At 43.6% G+C, this 17,218-nt stretch overlaps 1 protein-coding gene across 2 annotated transcripts; it reads left to right on the forward strand.

The window, feature by feature from the left end:
• Positions 1-2,622: 2,622 nt before the first annotated feature.
• rrn3 (RRN3 homolog, RNA polymerase I transcription factor) lies at positions 2,623-17,217 on the forward strand. 2 transcript variants are annotated; one of them, XM_038739343.1, is made up of 18 exons: positions 2,623-2,759; positions 2,929-3,102; positions 3,277-3,333; positions 3,431-3,520; positions 4,309-4,438; positions 5,274-5,333; positions 5,537-5,600; positions 6,524-6,593; positions 7,049-7,147; positions 7,534-7,617; positions 8,916-9,039; positions 9,230-9,360; positions 9,861-9,991; positions 10,080-10,267; positions 10,638-10,746; positions 12,218-12,370; positions 12,865-12,949; positions 15,826-17,217. In XM_038739343.1, exons 2-18 carry the CDS (start codon positions 3,007-3,009, stop codon positions 15,973-15,975), a joined length of 1,821 nt encoding a protein of 606 aa, XP_038595271.1. In that variant the 5' UTR covers positions 2,623-2,759; positions 2,929-3,006; the 3' UTR covers positions 15,976-17,217. The 2 variants fall into 2 exon arrangements, with proteins under 2 accessions (XP_038595271.1, XP_038595264.1); XM_038739336.1 differs by lacking the exon at positions 2,623-2,759 and having other exon boundaries at positions 2,766-3,102.
• The last annotated feature ends 1 nt before the right edge of the window (position 17,218 follows it).

Below are 17,218 nucleotides of genomic sequence, written 5' to 3' on the forward strand. Positions count from 1 at the left end.
GCAGGTGGGCAGGCACAAAGCTAGTAGCACTAGCTGGCCTGGGATCACGCTGGTTGCAGACCGGTCGCTGCTGGTGACCTGGTCGCCTCCGATGACCACCACGGGAACCCGAAAAGATGGCCAGGCGACTTCCCTCGAAGGAGGACTCCGGGGGAGCCTAGCCTCCAGGCTATCAGGCCATAGGCTAGCTGGTCGACTCCGAGCTGGTTGGCTGACTGGTTGGGAACTAGCAATCCTAGGGCTCTCTGGTTCTAACGGCAAGTCCATCAAAAAGGAGACCAGAGAGCTAGATGTCCAGGAGTCCCCAACCAGTCCGGATGATGGAGCCAACACAGGAGGGAGATGACCAGGCGGGCGGCTAGCAGCGCTAGCTGGGAGGGAATTAGGCAGGCGACTAGCAGGCTGGGTGCTAGAAGGCCGGGAGAGGAAGAAGCCTCCCACCCTGCAGCTAGCAGGCCGGGAACAAGTCCTGGAGCTAGCAGCACCGGGGACAGGCTGAGGACTAGCAACGCTAGCCGAGCTGGAGACTGGCGGATCAGGCTGGCGACTGGCAGCGCCAGTTGGGCAGGACGAGTGGATGCTTCCCTGCGTGCAGCCGGCAGGCCGGGGCTCGGGGCTAGCAGGCTTAGCAGTCACACACTGGGGGGTTGCAGAGCAAAGTCTCGACACAGTCTCCAATTCAAAAGACCTTCTCCATCGGGAGGAGGCAACGAGCAGGGCCATTTCTGGGTCCGTTCTCCACATAATAGAGTGTAACTCAACAAACTGCGGCTCCTCGGCTGTTAGCTCCTCTTTAGGTACCCCCAGTTCCTCCCAGGTACTGGGCAATTTAACAATGTCCGCTGGGTCCATATTTGGTCGGGTCATTCTGTCACGATCGGTGGTGTGGAGCAGGGTGGAGCAGGTTGGAGGACCCAAAAGCAGGACACAGAGCGGAGCAGGTATGGTTCAGTGGTTTAATAAACAACGGCTGTCCAACAGAAATCCAAAAGGCTGACGACACGAGACAAACTGCAACACTGGGTGACAACATACAATGACCCGACAAAGACAAGACAGAAACACCAGTTATATATACACACAGGGACTAACGAGCAGGGCGGGAGCAACACAGGTGAAAGACATGAGGCTAATGAGACACAGGCAGGGAGAGAGAGAGCGAGTGTAGGGGAAAACAGAGACAGAAATGCAGAGTGTGACAGAGGCCCCTGAAAACTACCCATGGCCGCTTTAAAACTATAAGTACTTGGACAGAAAGTAGTATGTGGGTACCTTTAAAAATACAAGTATAATATCCACTCACTGCCCACTATTAGATACACCTTGGACCCACTTTTGCCTTCAGAACTGCCTTAATACTTCCTGGCATACTTTCAACAAGGTTTTGGAAACGTTCCTCAGAGACTTTGGTCCATACTTGCTGCAGATTTGTCGGCTGCACATCCAGAATCAGAATCAGAATCAGAAGGAGCTTTATTGCCAAGTAATGTTTTACACGACGAGGAATTTGCTTTGGTGATAAGGGGCTACACGAAGACTAACATACAGTTGACATAAATAAATGTAGAAATATATAAATATGGAATAGAAGAACAAGGTTGCAGATATATACATGTGCATTATTCTGGGTCTGTGCCGTGCAGAAGTAACACAACGGAAGAGAATATTGTGTACATATAAATATATAAACTGACAACATAAAAATATACAACAACAAAGATCAACAATCAACAACAAATATGTTCGACGTACCATGATGCAAATCTCCAGTTCCACCACATCCCAAAGGTGCTCTATTGGATTGAGATCTGGTGACTGTGGAGCCCACTGGAGTACAGGGAACTCATTGTCATGTTCAAGAAACCAGTTTGAGATGATTTGAGCTTTGTGACATGAAGCATTATCCTGCTGGAAGGAGCCATCAGAAGATGGTACACTGCGGTCAGAAAGGGATGGACATGGTCAGCAACAACACTCAGGGAGGCTGTCGTGTTTAAACGATGCTCTAGTGGCACTAAGGGGCCCAAAGTGAGCCATTCAGAGATGGTATTCTGCATACCTTGGTTGTAACGAGTGCTTATTTGAGTTAGTGTTGCCTTTCTGTCACCTGGAACCAGTCTGCCCATTCTCCTCTGACATCAACAAGGTGTTTTCATCCACACAACTGCTCACTCGATATTTCCTCTTCTTCGGACCATTCTCTGTAAACCCTAGAGATGGCTGTGTGTGAAAATCCCAGTAGATCAGCAGTTTCTGAAATACTCAGAGCAGCCCGTCTGGCACCAACAACCATGCCATGTTCAAAGTCACTTAAATCCCCTTTCTTCCCCATTCTGATGCTTGATTTGAATTTCAGCAAGTTGTCTTGACCACGTCTACGTGCCTAAAGGCATTGAGTTGCTGCCGTGTGATTGGCTGATTAGCTGCATTAACAATCAACTGAACAAGTGTACCTAATAAAGTGAGTGTAAATTCTTTGATTGCACTTTTGCGGTCATCCAAATCGCTAGGTGGCGCTGTCGCGAAAAACTACGGTCTTATAAATGCTGTCCTTGGACTGCTCTCCCGAAGCTGCAGCCTCGTCTCCTGCAGAAACAAAGTATTGGCAGGCAGTGTTCGTCGTGGATTTATAAAGATAACATTTAAAAATGAGTTCTGGGCGTGGTCAAGACAAAAGTTTCGTCGCCGTCCCACGTTAACCGGAACTGAAGTCTGTAGGAAGACTTTGAATGCGACACCGGGGTTCTGCAGTCACTTCCGTAAGTACTCTTGTGGAAATGCACCTCAGACATGCGCGTCGTTATTTACGGCAGTCGGGCATGCATTTTCATAACATAGTAATAACTTCAATCAAGTCATTGAACAGTAGCTTCAAACATTCGATTGTTATTGACGGAAAAAAGGAAACCGGTGTCTTCTCCTCTTCAGCTGGATATTTAGCATAAAGGCTAACAGCTAACTTGGAATCGCTAAAACAAGCGTTCCTTCTCATGAGAGCAGTGAAAGATGGAGGTGGACGGTCGGGACTTTCTGAACACTCCTCCGGTTAAGACTGTCAGGTTTGGAGGAAGTGTTGCAGAAACGTTAGCTAAACATAAACAGGTGAGTGGTTACGAGATGTCGGTCTGTTTCCCCTACCAACAAAGTCCCAAGTTTAATTAAAGTGTGTTAAAGATGAATAGTAATAGCTCTTCGTTGCTATAAGTACTGATAAGGAAAACCTGAAGTTGCAGCTTCGCGTGTAACGTTATGATCTGGTGTTTGTCTTGTTTAAAGGGGGACTCAGGGGACTATGAACTACTGAAACATCAGCTGGCTGATCCTGAGATAAAGGTACATGAAAGTGTCTGTGTGTTTGGGGTGACCTGAGATCTGTGGAATAACAGTAAGCATGTATTGGGTAACCTCAGTGAGCTCTGTGTCCTGACAGGATGCTCAGATCATCAACTGGCTACAAGAATTTCGGAGTTGTGTGACCCAGCTGACCAAGGACCATGAGCAGCTCATCTACACCATCTTGGTGAGACACGAGGTTGAAAGCTTGAAAAGTGCCTGTTTTACTCCTCATGTGGGGACCTGAACCATGTTAACAATGAAAATGATTAGTTGGTTAATCGATTAATTGGTTTGGAGACCAGCGTCGGGTGCCACAGTCGTTGTCAGCTCGTGTAGTGTGTGACCCCCTGTCACTGATCAGTCACGTAGTGTGAACGCCACGACAACTTCAAGACTCTCGTCACAAGACGGCAAGTTGTTTAGTGTGAACAGCACGGCCATCGGCTGAAGCTGAAAGTCGTGTAGTCTGCACGAGCCTTTAGTGCAAACACACTGGCTTGCCCTGGTCTTGTGTTGAAAAGACACAGAACTCTCAGAAGTCTTCTGGATTCTGGATACTGTGCCTCATGTGGAGGAGGCTTGTTAATGGCGTTGCCTATCGAAATAATCAAAACCAACGTGGTTCCGCATGACATCTGCACTGATGTGTTCACTGTTGCTTTATCTGGTTCACTGTTGCTTTATCTGGTTCACGCTTGTAAAATATTCACCGTGTCCGCTTCTTGTAACATAATGGATAACATCTCTCTCTGTGTTTCTCTGCAAAATGCTAAAATGGGTCATCAAATATACCTGGGCGACCGTTATCACACCTGGGTGGCCCGTCCAAGTGAACTCTATGTGTGGGAAACACTGAATAAATCAGCTACATGATTCATCATCACACATGCAATATATACCAAAAATAATGGTCAAACTGATAATCTATGTGTGTCAACCTGCTGAAGCGTCTCCCCGGTTGTGTTATTCTAGAAGCTTCCATGGGTGGGCCGGAGCCAGGCTGTGGTGGAGGAGTACATGGCCTTCCTCAGCAACCTGGTCTCAGCACAGACGGTCTACCTGTGTGCCTGCCTCAAGATGGTGGTGTCCCACTTCACTCCCAGTAGGTCCCCTGACCTGTGGTGAAATAATCCAGTTTCTAAAAGAAAATGTGGAATTCAAGCTCCCACAGTGGTGTCAAAGTAGTAAATTAATTATTTTTTTGTTTCTTATCATCACTAGTCTGTTGCTGTCATCATTTTTGTTTTCAGGTTGGTGTGAGTTTACATCCGAGGACAAAGGGTGAACTTTGTATAATCACTGTATCCCACCCAGAGACTGTGTTAGACTTTCTCACTGTCTGTCATTTTGACAGACAATGAGAAAGTCTAACACAGTGAACTTACAGCGTTTGGAAGAGCGTGGAGAGAAAAGATGAACAGACACTGTTCATGTCACCACATGACCAGATGAAGGATTGTTACCTCTTTGCTGCCTCTCGCTTCCTGTAACATCAGCTGCTGATGACTGTGATCAGTGTTACTTGCACGTCCTTCACCCTTCACCACATCGTCCCTCTTTTTTCACCTCATTCATCAAATACATCACAATTATTAAAGAAACTTAGGACGCTCAGCTGCAGGGGTGTTTAGCGATAGCTAGGCTAGCAATATAGCATACCAGTGTGTTGGCCAACGCCAGCTAGACAACGAGGTCATCTGTGAGATCAAAGATAAGACTGGACAACAGCTAATTAATATGCATACTGCCACCAACTGGACAGGTGGTCTACTACATGTCGTCTCCATGTGGTTACTGCATGGGAGTTACTTGACGTTATTGTAGATCGCCTTCAGTCTTAATCTGTCCAAATGACAGACAGCCTTCAGGTTTGTGATCACATAATGTGACCCCTGATCCCACCATCAGTGACTCATGTGTTTTGTTTTTTTCCCCAGAGAGAGTGACCATCAGTGAAGGAGGACTCGATATCTCTGATTCAGATGATGAAGATGAGAGTAGGTGTCACCTCTCCTGACTGTGAGGTTGTTTTATATCTGACCCTGGTGTGTAATTGGTGTTTTGTTGCTTGCTGATGTTTGGGGAGGTTCAGAGGGAAGGGCAGTGAGGGGTGTGAATGTGAAGCAGTGCAGTGTCAGAGAGCAGACTCATTCTCTGGGTAAATACAAACAAATTAACTACTGCCCCTTTAATTGTTCAGATTTCCCCCGAAACTTTGATCAGTGTCACCAGGCGCTGCAGCTCATCACCAGATACGTTCCATCGTAAGTCACTTACTATTCTGCCAGTTCTTTGTCTTCATGTCTTGGTTTTAGTGTTGTTGTTCACTAAAAGTGGCAAAAGTGGCTCTGTGTGTTAGGAGCAGAAATTGAAATGAACCAACTCTGAATTTCCAATAACAAATGTTTCTAAAAAACATATTTATTTGTTCAAATATAATAAATCTATACTGTATATGTAGACAGTGGCGACAGAGCCCGCTCTGCTGGACAAACAATGTGATGACACCATTTCTAAATCCCCAAGCACTGGTTTCTGCATTATATGTTCTGTAAAAAAGTTTTCATACTGGTGCACCTAGGAAAACATATATGCAATACTATATACCTGTGATTGGCCCATAGCAGACTGATTAATAGGTTGGGCTCTACAAAATATGTGAGGAGAGAATGTTTACAATTATTTGCCACTTTATTCAGTGGAATCATTTACCATTCTTAATCAGAAAATTCCATAAATATGTACATTCGTATTTATGTACTGCATGTATGCACATAAAATATGTATGTATTTTTTTGCCAGTGTAGTTATTTGTTCTTGTGGACTCAAGAAAGAGTAGCTGTGCTGGTGACGGAGAACGGCGATCCAAATAAAAACAAACGCTTCACCCCTTCACTCATCCATAAAGTGCAGACAGCTCTGGTGTCAATAAATGCATGTACAGTACACAAGAGAGAAGGACAGACTGCTTCTCATTAAATACACATGAATGAAAATGAATAATCATTTTCTGTATTTATTTGACTACTGTCAGTCAGTATTTTATAGATTATAGTTTTTGTAAACATTGTGCATATTTAAAATGCAATACACACGTGCATTATGGTGCATAGACCGCATGATCTTCATCAGATCTCCCTGCCCAGTGGTTTGTGTTGTACTGTAAAGCTTTGTTCTCTTCTTACAGCACCAGTCGCTTTCTGATGCCCATTCTGCAAGAGAACTTCCCCTTCGTACAGAAATCCTCCAGAACACTAGTAAGAGACAACTGAATGACGGTTCACATGGTGCCGGCCTGCCGAACCTGACGGGACAGTTCTGATTGGTGTAACACATCACACTTGTGACCTGGGGATATTTAGTCACACGCCTCAAACAACAGCAAGTAGTGAATGCATGTATACTGGTGAACCTGTCACCTAGAAAACGTGGTTACTCAATGACTTCAGGAAACGGACCTATTAGCCTGTGGGGAGGCAGTACAGAGGTTCAGCCATTATTAGACCATGCGAGTGGAATCTGATTACTTCTAGTTATTTACAATATTCAGTACAACACTGATCAGAATGCTCAAATATGCTGTGGAAGTGCAGAAAAATGACATGGTGGTCACTGTACCTGCCTCAAAAGTATCCCTTCAATTTGTGCTGAGCTGTAAATTCTCATTAATACAGTAGTGTTCTGTTGATTGATAGTTTCTTGCTTTCTACAGGAGTGTTACGTACACAACCTTCTGAGAGTGACCATCTACATACCGTCAATTCGACGAGACGTGCTGGAGGTGATCATCGGAAAGATGCTCAAACTGGATGTAAGTGGATAAAGTCTACTTAAAACGCAATAGAGCCGACCCACCGTGCTTCACAGGGTAGAAGCTGGATGTGGTCTTTCTGAAAACAAGAAGCCTGGTGGCACCAACACACAGTGAAATAAAACTCATGTCACAGAGCTTAATGTTATTTGCATTTGTGGCAGAAAGATGTGTACAAAAAAAAACATTTTCAGGATTAAAGTTGTTTCTGTGCATCTTATTTATTTCAGGTTCTGTTTCAGTAGCTACTGTACATTGTTGTTATTTCATCAAAGAAAGTGTGAGAAAGTAAAGTCTATACACATACAGTAACTGATGTCTTCCAGGGGATAATATGGCAGTGTGTGTGTCTCCTCCTGCTCGTAACTGTGTGTGGTGTGTTGCAGGTGAGTGCGTCCCGCTCAGACATTGAGGAGGCAGAAGAGAATGCAGCGCAGAACCAGCGGACTGAGGAGGGACTCTTTGACATGGTACCAACCGCCACTGTTTTAGTTTGAAATGCTCAGTGTTAGTCTGAAAGATAACATTTGTCATAAATAGAGCTGCAACTAACGACTATTTTGATGAAAGAATGATCGACACCGGGATAAACTGACACAATATTTTTAAACAAAGAAAGGAGTAACTTCATGTATTATATTGACTAGATTTATAAGAGGGGAAAATATAACACAACAACTCCCTTTTTTAAGGGAGTCTGGTATGGAGGGCCGAGTCAACCAAAATCTAAATGAATACAGACAAAATGACAAATCTATTTCCCCATAGGTATTTATTTCTGTCTTCCCTTCTTGCGTTTCTGGCATATTATGCAAATGAAGTGGGAGGTGTGTTCTGACCTATTGGTTGACCAGTCTGACGGCAGAGGTCAACAAGCCTCTGCCACTTACAGTCGCAGCTGGCTTCCTTCAGTGAACTAAGGCATTCAGCAACTCTATTTGAAGACAACACTACCAGTCACGTCATCGTCCTTCTTCGCGTGGACGCTCTGACTGACGGTGTTTTCAGTTTGCGACATACACAGACACAGAACTGCGGTGAAGTGGGCCATTGTTTGTGAGAACACAGTCAAGCTAGCCACAACCACATTTGGTATGTACGTAGCCTTTATGGTAAATGCAGTGAAACGGAGCAGAGCGAGCTGACAGGCAGGGTAAGAGACTTTCCTCTGTCAGTTTCTCTCTGTTGCAGTCTGAGAGTCTGACCTGAAGAGAGGCTGTGAAGTCTTCATTGTACGCAATACGAGTTCCACATGTAATATTACTTATCAAATTGCGTCGGACTTTGTGAACCTAGCGCGAGGATACACATGTGACAACATCCAGGTTTTCAAAAGAAGGTGTTAACACAACGTATATACAGTATGGAAATAAGATTAATTGGGTTACATTTACAGGAAGTATAAAAGATGTTACATGTGTCTATTAAACAAAAAACACTAACACTAATATGTTGGGAAAATACTTTATTCTTAATAAGTATTTTGGTTGACACCTTTTTTTTTTTTTCCCTTCTGAGTTTGCAGTCTGTCTGTTCTGGATAGATTGACTGGCTGATATCAAGCATATTTTATCTGGCAGTTACACCACTGGAAGGTGTATCAGTTGTGTTAAAATACATTGTATTTTTTTTGTTCAAACTGTTTAATGCTTAAAAAAAGAAATAAATGATTGCATGATTAGGCCTGCAAGAAATTAAAAAGTACATAATATCAGGATTTCACAATAGATACTGTGTGTGTGTGTGTGTGTGTGTGTGTGTGTGCCAGGATGAGGACATGTCAACAGATCACCCCTCCAAGACGGCTGTGATGGCCCACCCGGTGGCTGAGCGGCTGGACACTCTCATGTCTGTTCTGATGGCTTACATCAAGGATGTCTGCCATGTCAATGGTAGAGTTGAGCACACGTTTCTCATAATGAGACTGACCAATAACAAGAAAGCTTTAGGGAAGCATTAAATATATGTGAGGGATGGAGAGAATTGAAAAGATATAAATTGTATGTACTTATGTGTACTGAGCTTTGGGATCCTTGTGTACTGCATGGTTATAACTATTAAGTGTGTCTCTCTCTCTCTCAGGCTCGCTTCATGTGGACAAGACTAAGGAGCTGTACAGAGATTTGCTGAGTGTGTTCAACAAGCTCATTCTGCCAACACATGCGTCCTGTCATGTCCAGTACACACTCTTTTATCTCTGCAGCTTCAGACTGGTCAGTACTTCCCACACTGTGCAGGAGTGCATGTGTAACCATAGGAACCAGCAGTGTGTAGCTTTTAGCCTTTAGTCTGGTCTTCAGCAGTGAGACACCTGTTCCCTGGGGTCAGATGACTTGACTTGGACAGGCAGACGGACTAGCTGGTGAACATAGGCATTTAGCAAATGAGGCAGGGTGCCGTTGGTGTTCTGTCTAGTATGTTGATGGAGAACTTCACTTTTCATCCAGCCGGTCCCACGGTGTCATTTTAAACTCAGTCATCGTTCTGACAGTGACATTTCAAATCCAAATTGTTCTAGAGCCATACAGTACAAAATGTGTCACTGTCCAAATACTCTCACACTGAAGTGTGTATTACATTTCCCCACGACCAGTGTAAACTGCCTAAATCTGTATCCACTCTGCTGTACACTTCAGAAAATGACTTTTTTGTTTAATTATTTCATCTACTTTGATGAATATACTCCTGCATTGTTTTTTTTCCTGTGTCCCAGGCCTTGGCTGAGGCCTTCCTGGATCACCTGTGGAAGATCCTGCAGAGCCCCTCTCAGCCTGCAGTCCTCCGCCAGGCTGCTGCTGGGTACCTGGGGAGCTTCCTGGCCCGAGCCAAGTTCATCCCTGTGCTGTGAGTTTGAACTGCTAAAGAAAACACAATGGCAGCTTAAAACCAAACTGTAGCCTAATCTGGTGTCCCCCCCCCCCCCTTCCTGCAGCACTGTGCGGGCTTGTCTGGACCTGCTGCTCGCTTGGATCCATCGCTACATTGACAGCCAGGACAGCAGTGGCAGACAGGCCTGCTGTGACATCACCTTGCATGGGCCCTTCTACACCGCATGCCAGGCCGTCTTCTACACACTCATCTTCAGGCATACAGCCATGCTGGAGGGCAACATGAAGAAAGGTACACACCTGAACTGTACTAACATCCGCACGCAGCAAAGCATCACCTGCTGCTCATACAGAGCTCACCCACCCTGACAGGACCACATCTGAGTTTTTACTGTTGGTTCTTTAAATGTGCCTAAACGCAGGGCAGACAGCTTGGCAGAGAAAGACTAGATCCCTGTTCTCTAGTTCAGTTTAAAATTCAAAAGATGACATGTTACAGTCATGTGATGGTTTCAAATTACTGAAAGTATTTTTTTCCAACCAACTGCCCAGAACTGGAGAACATGGCAGCAAATGCACATCAGATGATGTCAAATCACCATATCTAGTTTTGTAACCAGTAATAACAGAAAGGACCACTCTGTCTCTGTGTGCTCTGTCAGGGCTGGAGTACCTGCAGAGTCTGAATCTGGAGCGCGTGGTGATGTGTCAGCTGAACCCCCTCAAAGTCTGCCTGCCTTCAGTCACCAGCATGTTTGCTGCCATCACCAGGTACACACCCTGCTCAGTCATCAATGCTGACGTCAGCCCCCTCCTCTCCTGCTCCCCTTGCCTCCTTTCTTCTTTCTCCTCATCTGTCCCTCCCTGATGTCTCCTGTCCTCTTCTATCCCTACGTTCCATTCCAATACTGATTATTAGTAATCAATTAGACTGATGACGATATTTGGAGTCGATATACATTTGCTGTAAAAATTTTAATCTTGGTGTCAAAATTTAGAAGAACACAAACTCCAACATAAAACTTTGTTGAAGTGGATCTTATCAAATAAGAAGATTGAAGTTAATTGTCATGTTTAATCTTTATAAATAGTAAATTAAATGAATTAGAACAAAGACACAGTGTGACATAGCTGCGAGAGACATTTGTTCATATCAAAAATAGTTTAACAATCCCTGCTCCCCAGAGACAGATTTGCTAATTATGATTATAATTATATTATTGGTTCTGTTCTTTATCTATACTCTTATTGGTTTTTCATTGCTAAACAATTGCCCTTAAAATATATTTATTTAAAAAGAAGAAGAGTAATAAAATGTTATATTTTATTATAACTAACTGTTTTCAGAGCAGCAGCAAAAGTAAAGTCTACAGCAGCAAAGTCACTTTATAAAATCAGTATCTCACTGGAAACAAATGGAACATGTAAAATAAACGATCTTCCTGCCATCAAAATACTGAGTGAAGTTTAGAAAGATGACATCAGTCAATGGCACGCCTCCTCCTGCCTCAGCTGCTTTCTATCAACAAGCAGCTGAATTTGCAAGGATTTGCTAAATGTTAAGGTACGTAGCATCTCAGCTGAACAGGCTACAGACAGAGGTTTCATTTTAGCTTGTTTATGACAAACTAGCCGAGCTAGCACATGTGCTTGTGTAAAACCAAAACGCAGCTGAGGTGGATGAGACAGAGCAGATTAAAATATCATTTGGTGCACGTTCCTGCCTGTTGTACTGATGCAGTATCAGCCTTTTACTAGTACTAGTATTGCTGTTTTTGCTGCACTTACAGTAATGGGGGTAGCTGGCTTCACTACGCGTGTGTGTGTTTGAAGAAGAATGTCCGCCATTATGTCGCAACAGTGTGTGCTTTCACATAGCAGTCTGGCTTTTCGGGTTAGACCGTGGGGAAGACCGTGGGGAAGAAAAAGGTGGTGACTTGTAACTCAACAACACCCCCAGGATCTTGTAGGTGTCTACAATCTCTACCCCCTCCCCTCTTACTACGACTTGGGTGGGGGGGCCTCTTGCTGCGTCCACCACCAGCTCCTTGGTTTTTCCTGTGTTGAGCTGGAGGGGGTTGCTGTCACAACCATGGAAATCCCACATGAACTCTCATGCAAACAAAGGCAGGCATAGTTAGCACTCTCTGAACTCTTGGACTAGTTACAGTAGCAGGCATCAAGTGTAGGGCTGCACCAGTTTGCTGTATGAGAGAGTTGATTGAATGTGTCTTTGTTGCAGGAAGTATCAGGTGGTGTTCTGCTACACTATCATAGAGAAGAACAACCGCCATGTGCTGCCAGTGGTCCGCAGTTCTGCAGGGGGAGACAGTGTGGCCACCAACACCAACCCTCTTGACAGCTTCTTCCCCTTCGACCCCTACCTGCTGAAGAGGTACACTGGCTGATTATTCTCTGTAATGGAATGTTTTTGAGAAAGACAGCAAATGGAACTCTTTTTTTTTTTTTATGTCTTGTGACCCCATCTTTACTTCCCTCAGCAATTACCGAGTTGAAATTTCAAACTATGTCTTCATGGTTTTAGTGGGGTGCTGAATAGGCAGGGATTCAGCTTTTATCTGAAGGAATTCAAAGGCATTGGAAGCTGTGTGATGACTGAAAAACCTTTAAATCTGTGTAAAGAAGTGACCGCTTCCATTCAGCATCTGTAGAGAGAGAAGTTAACAGTTCCATGACACCTGGACTTTGTGGTCAGATTGTTTTGTCAATAACTTGTGAAATGGTCATAAATGACGCCTAGTCCCCAGAAGACTCTATGTTTGGTGATTGTGCAAAAAATGTCTGGACCAGGATACTTAAACTGCATGAACAAAACTCAAGAAAAGTGTGTGTGTGTGTGTGTGTGTGTGTGTGTGTGTGTGTGTGCAGGTCTGGTCAGCTGATTGAGCCACTGTACCAGGTCTGGGAGGAACTAGCAGACACAGAGCTGCTTCCAACCAAAACAGGCCAACAGGTGAGATGACAGAAGGGTGAACAGCATTTTACTATTGCACTGCCATTAAGTTGGGGGGGATCTGCCAGAGACAAATGTTAAAGCATTATATTTATTAATGTTTATTTTCTTGATTAATCATTTTGTCTAAAATCGTCTAAATTCCCATTAGAGTTTCACAGAGCCCAATGTAATTGTAAAGTGTGTTTAGACCAACAGTCCAAACCCCCAAGATACTGACTCAGTTAACCATGTGGTACCTGCCACCTAACTGCCAAAATAAATCTGTAATATCTCCTCAACCATTAGGCCTAGATGCATAATTCTGGTCTCCTTTGAAAGGTCAGAAGCTAAGGAATATAAATCCAATGTATCCATCCATCAATCGTCAACCGCTTATCCTGCATATAGGGTCATGGAGGGCTGGAGCCAATCCCAGCTGACATCGGGCGAAAGGCAGGGTACACCCTGGACAGGTAGCCAGTCCATCGCAGGCCATTGTACATTAACATATTTAATTTACCATTCCAGACTACATGGAGACGCAATACAGAAAAAATATATTTTCATCCTTTCCTGGTTTAAAAAAAAAAAAAAAGCTATATTTTTATGCAATAATCCATCAAAACCATCAGAAGGTAGATTATAATGCACCTGAATATCTTCTAATACACCTGGAATACAACTGTAACTGTAAATTTGATGAAAAGAAACTGAGATACAGCAGTTATCACACAATCTTTCAAAAAAATTGCAGGCGAATGTCCATGTTTTTGGCATATTTAGTGTTTATATGTTCACTTTTATTGGTAGTTATCTTCAAAACATTATTTCTCTCCATACAACCACGTTCCAAATAACATAAAGCTTCCAAAACATTGAAATATTGATTAAAAACGGTCAATATTCCTGTGACCAAAAGCACTCCCATGCTTTACAGGCCAGTTTGAGAACAGAAAATCCTCTTTCTCTTCGTATTGAAGAGACTAATCGATTGATATCGTGCATGTCTGTGTAGCTCCTACGGGTCGTCAGCAGAGGCCGATAAAGACCTCTGCCAAAGCAAACTCTTATTCTGTACTTCAATCTGATGACAGAAACTAAACTTATCAGCTCAGCCGACCTCACCAAGGTGGCGGCCTGCCAGACGGTCTCACAAATGGCCTCTGTTTTTGGACGGAAAACAGCTAGAACAGTGAAAATTGATCAGGCAGGTCCGGTACCACATGCTTAACAATTACATAAAGCAGAGAACCAGCCACGTCCACACAGTGGTTACCCTGAAACCAAGAATGTTTTTTTGTGGGGGAAAATAACTTAAAGGGTTAATTTTAGTGGCCACTCCACTGAAACAGCTCTGCTGTCTGGGACAGAAGGCCTAAGGTCAGCTAGAGCTGCAGCCCAGTCCGGTTCTTATCCTGCTTGACCTATCAGCTAACACAGTCAATCACAGGATCTTGCTATCCGCACTCTCAGCAATGGGCATCTTGGGCAAAGACCTCCTGTAGTTCAAATCGTACTTCACTGGGCGTTCCTGCAATGTATGATCTCACTGCCTCTCCACAAGGCTCGGTGCTAAGGCCCCTTGTCAATTTACACCACCTCACTGGGGCCGATCATTCCCTATTTTCTCTTAGTGCTATGCCGATGATACGCAACTCTACCAGACGATCCCAACTTCTCGGCGCGGATCACAGACTCTCTCTCAGACATATTCACATTGATGAAAGCTTGCCACCTTCAACTAAACCTCTAAGACTGAACTTTATCCACCAATAACGTCAAACTACAAACTGGCTCCTCAACTATCACTATAACCAACTTCCCTGACCATGTTGCTGTTGTCTCTTGGTCATGCCTACCTCACTCAGTACGCCACCCAGCTTCTGGTACAGGCCCTGGTGATCTCTTGACTCAACTATTGCAATGCCCTCCTTGAAGGTCTTCAGCTTGTGCGGTGAAACTTCTATAAATGGTTCATACAATTCTCTTGTATTAATTGCACAAATTCTTAACTCTTACTACTTTCTCTAGGTATTTACCCTGTTGATACCATATAATGTGCTATTAGCTCTTACTAGTATCTATTGGATAAAAGCGTTGTTGGCCAAATGAGTAAATGTAAATGATTATCAAAATAGCTGTCAATATTAGTTTCTGTTGAGCAACTAATCAGTTAATTGACTAATCGTTTCAGCTCTAAGAAGATCATCAAAATTGAAGACTCAAGGTTCCTTTTATTCTCATTCAGCAAAATACAGAAATATGTAAAACATGAACTAAATTACGATGGCTAAAATGGTAATAAAATAGAGCTCCATGAAAAAATATTTTAAAAAATCCATCAGCGTTTGTATACACATAACTAAACGAGCAGAGGCTGAGCAGTCCCGGCTTTTAGTCTGCAAAATAGGTCATTTAAAAACCCTGGATCCTGTAATGCAACTTTTGTTAGACCTGCCTAGTTTCAAACTCTCCAACGTAGTATTTTTTTGTCTCCTAGCACAAACTGAGATAACCCTGCTGACATCATTAGGGTTATTTTCAAGACAAAGCTCCTCCAGAGCCTCAGAATACATTAAACCATGTGTTCACAGGCTGAGGCATACTCTGGAAAACTAGAGGAGTGTTCCTTAAAGTCCCTTTTCTGTGTGCTAAGATGAACTAAACATATACAATCATTTCGGGAAAAAACCCAGAACTGAATGAGTGACAGATGTAAATATAGTAAAGGTAGAGCATGAACTATAAAATACAAGAAAATATGAATGATGTGAGCGATGTGATTAAAAAAAAAAAATTGCAAAAGTGCATCATCCAGTTTCAGTGTCGTGTACTCCCTGAGAGTTGGCTCGTGTTCACGTAAACTGTGCTTGTGGTTGTTCATTCTGTCTCAGTGCTCGAGGGAGGACGAGGATGACTTCCTGTGTGGGGAGACGCCCCAGACCGAGGGCATCGTGGGAATGACACCCAGCTCCTACGACTCGAACCTCCGCAGCCCAAGCAGCGTGGGTTCACCCCCCATCACCTTCCAGAGACCGTTCTAGTTCCTCACCATGGTCTGTCCAGTTCTGATGGACCATTCTGGTTTTGATACAAACTCTGAGTCCAGAAGCTTGTGAGGAGCAGACGCCCCTGGAAACAGTCAGGTCGGACCTCTTCTTCCCTCAGAGCAGAGCACTGTGGCTCCCTACAGAGACTCCTCCCCTGATGATTCACTTTACTTTTAATTTACAGAAACTGAAGAACACATGAGACAGGCACACATGAAAAAGTCTGACTGATCTCAAGACTCTCATCTGAAATAAAGCTTCATTTTATGGCAATTATAGGATATATTTTATTAACAATAATCATAGTCAGAGAGAGAGAGAGAGAGAGAGAGAGAAAACTCCTGATGATCAACTACACAACTTTCAAAGAAACCCTCGAGTCTGCATTGAATGCTCACTTGGCCCGTCACGAGGAGTCCTCTAGTTGACTCCGTTTGAGACGAACTGTTCCAATGGTAACCAATGTACAGTGGGAAACTGGAGGTGGCAGGAAGGACGGCGGCAGCGCCGTGTTATTAATGCGATAATTAAACCAGCCTCATGGGCAACCAGCAAAGGGAGAGAAAGATGGCAGCAGCTCAGCACAGAGAATGTGTTGATGGTAAATGATCAAGAAGAAACATCTTTGCAGCCAGTATGGACAGTAAAGTGAAAAAACGGTACCTTCAGCATACAGATGGACATGTGGGTATTTTGACTTGATGTGAACTTATCCTTTAAGACTTCATTATTATTATTGTTAAATTTATTCTAATAACTGTTTTTTTCATTAGGCTATTTATTTTAGTTTATTTCTGTTTACTCATCTTTATGTCTGTATTTGTGTGCTGTGCTTCCTGTGGCTGAGGTAGATTAAAGTGAATTCATGTTTCTTTGCTCCACGGTGATCTTCCTTGTGGCTCCTGTAAATACCGCCTGCTCTTCTGTTTGAATGAAACCTAAAACACTCGGTCAGCCCTCGCTGTCTTCTTGTGTTCTCTTTTATATATCGCAGTTGTTCACCACAGTTGTAGATCTCTAAAAACTGGAATTACCTTGTCATCAGTACTCACTGTCTGAGCTCAGCTGTGTAGCAGTGTAACCCTGAGCGAAGCCTTGTACAAGGCACAAGTCTGTGGGAATCTGTAAGCTGCTCGTTTCTCATTTCATATCATTTCCTCACATTTCACACTGAAAACACTGCTGTAGTACTGTAAGTAATGGAAATAAAATGTTTGGAACCTCGAATGAACCCAAC

This window comes from Micropterus salmoides, unplaced genomic scaffold (assembly GCF_014851395.1).
Source record: "Micropterus salmoides isolate LMB-PRFRI ecotype aquatic unplaced genomic scaffold, ASM1485139v1 Ms_hic_scaffold_10, whole genome shotgun sequence".
Classification (NCBI taxonomy): domain Eukaryota; kingdom Metazoa; phylum Chordata; class Actinopteri; order Centrarchiformes; family Centrarchidae; genus Micropterus; species Micropterus salmoides.

Coding starts and splice junctions, on each gene's coding strand:
- rrn3 (XM_038739343.1), top strand. CDS start 3,007: ATGGAGGTGGACGGTCGGGACTTTCTGAACACTCCTCCGGTTAAGACT. Junction 3,103..3,276: donor CGTTAGCTAAACATAAACAG/GTGAGTGGTTAC, acceptor TCTTGTTTAAAG/GGGGACTCAGGGGACTATGA. Junction 5,334..5,536: donor TTCAGATGATGAAGATGAGA/GTAGGTGTCACC, acceptor TTAATTGTTCAG/ATTTCCCCCGAAACTTTGAT.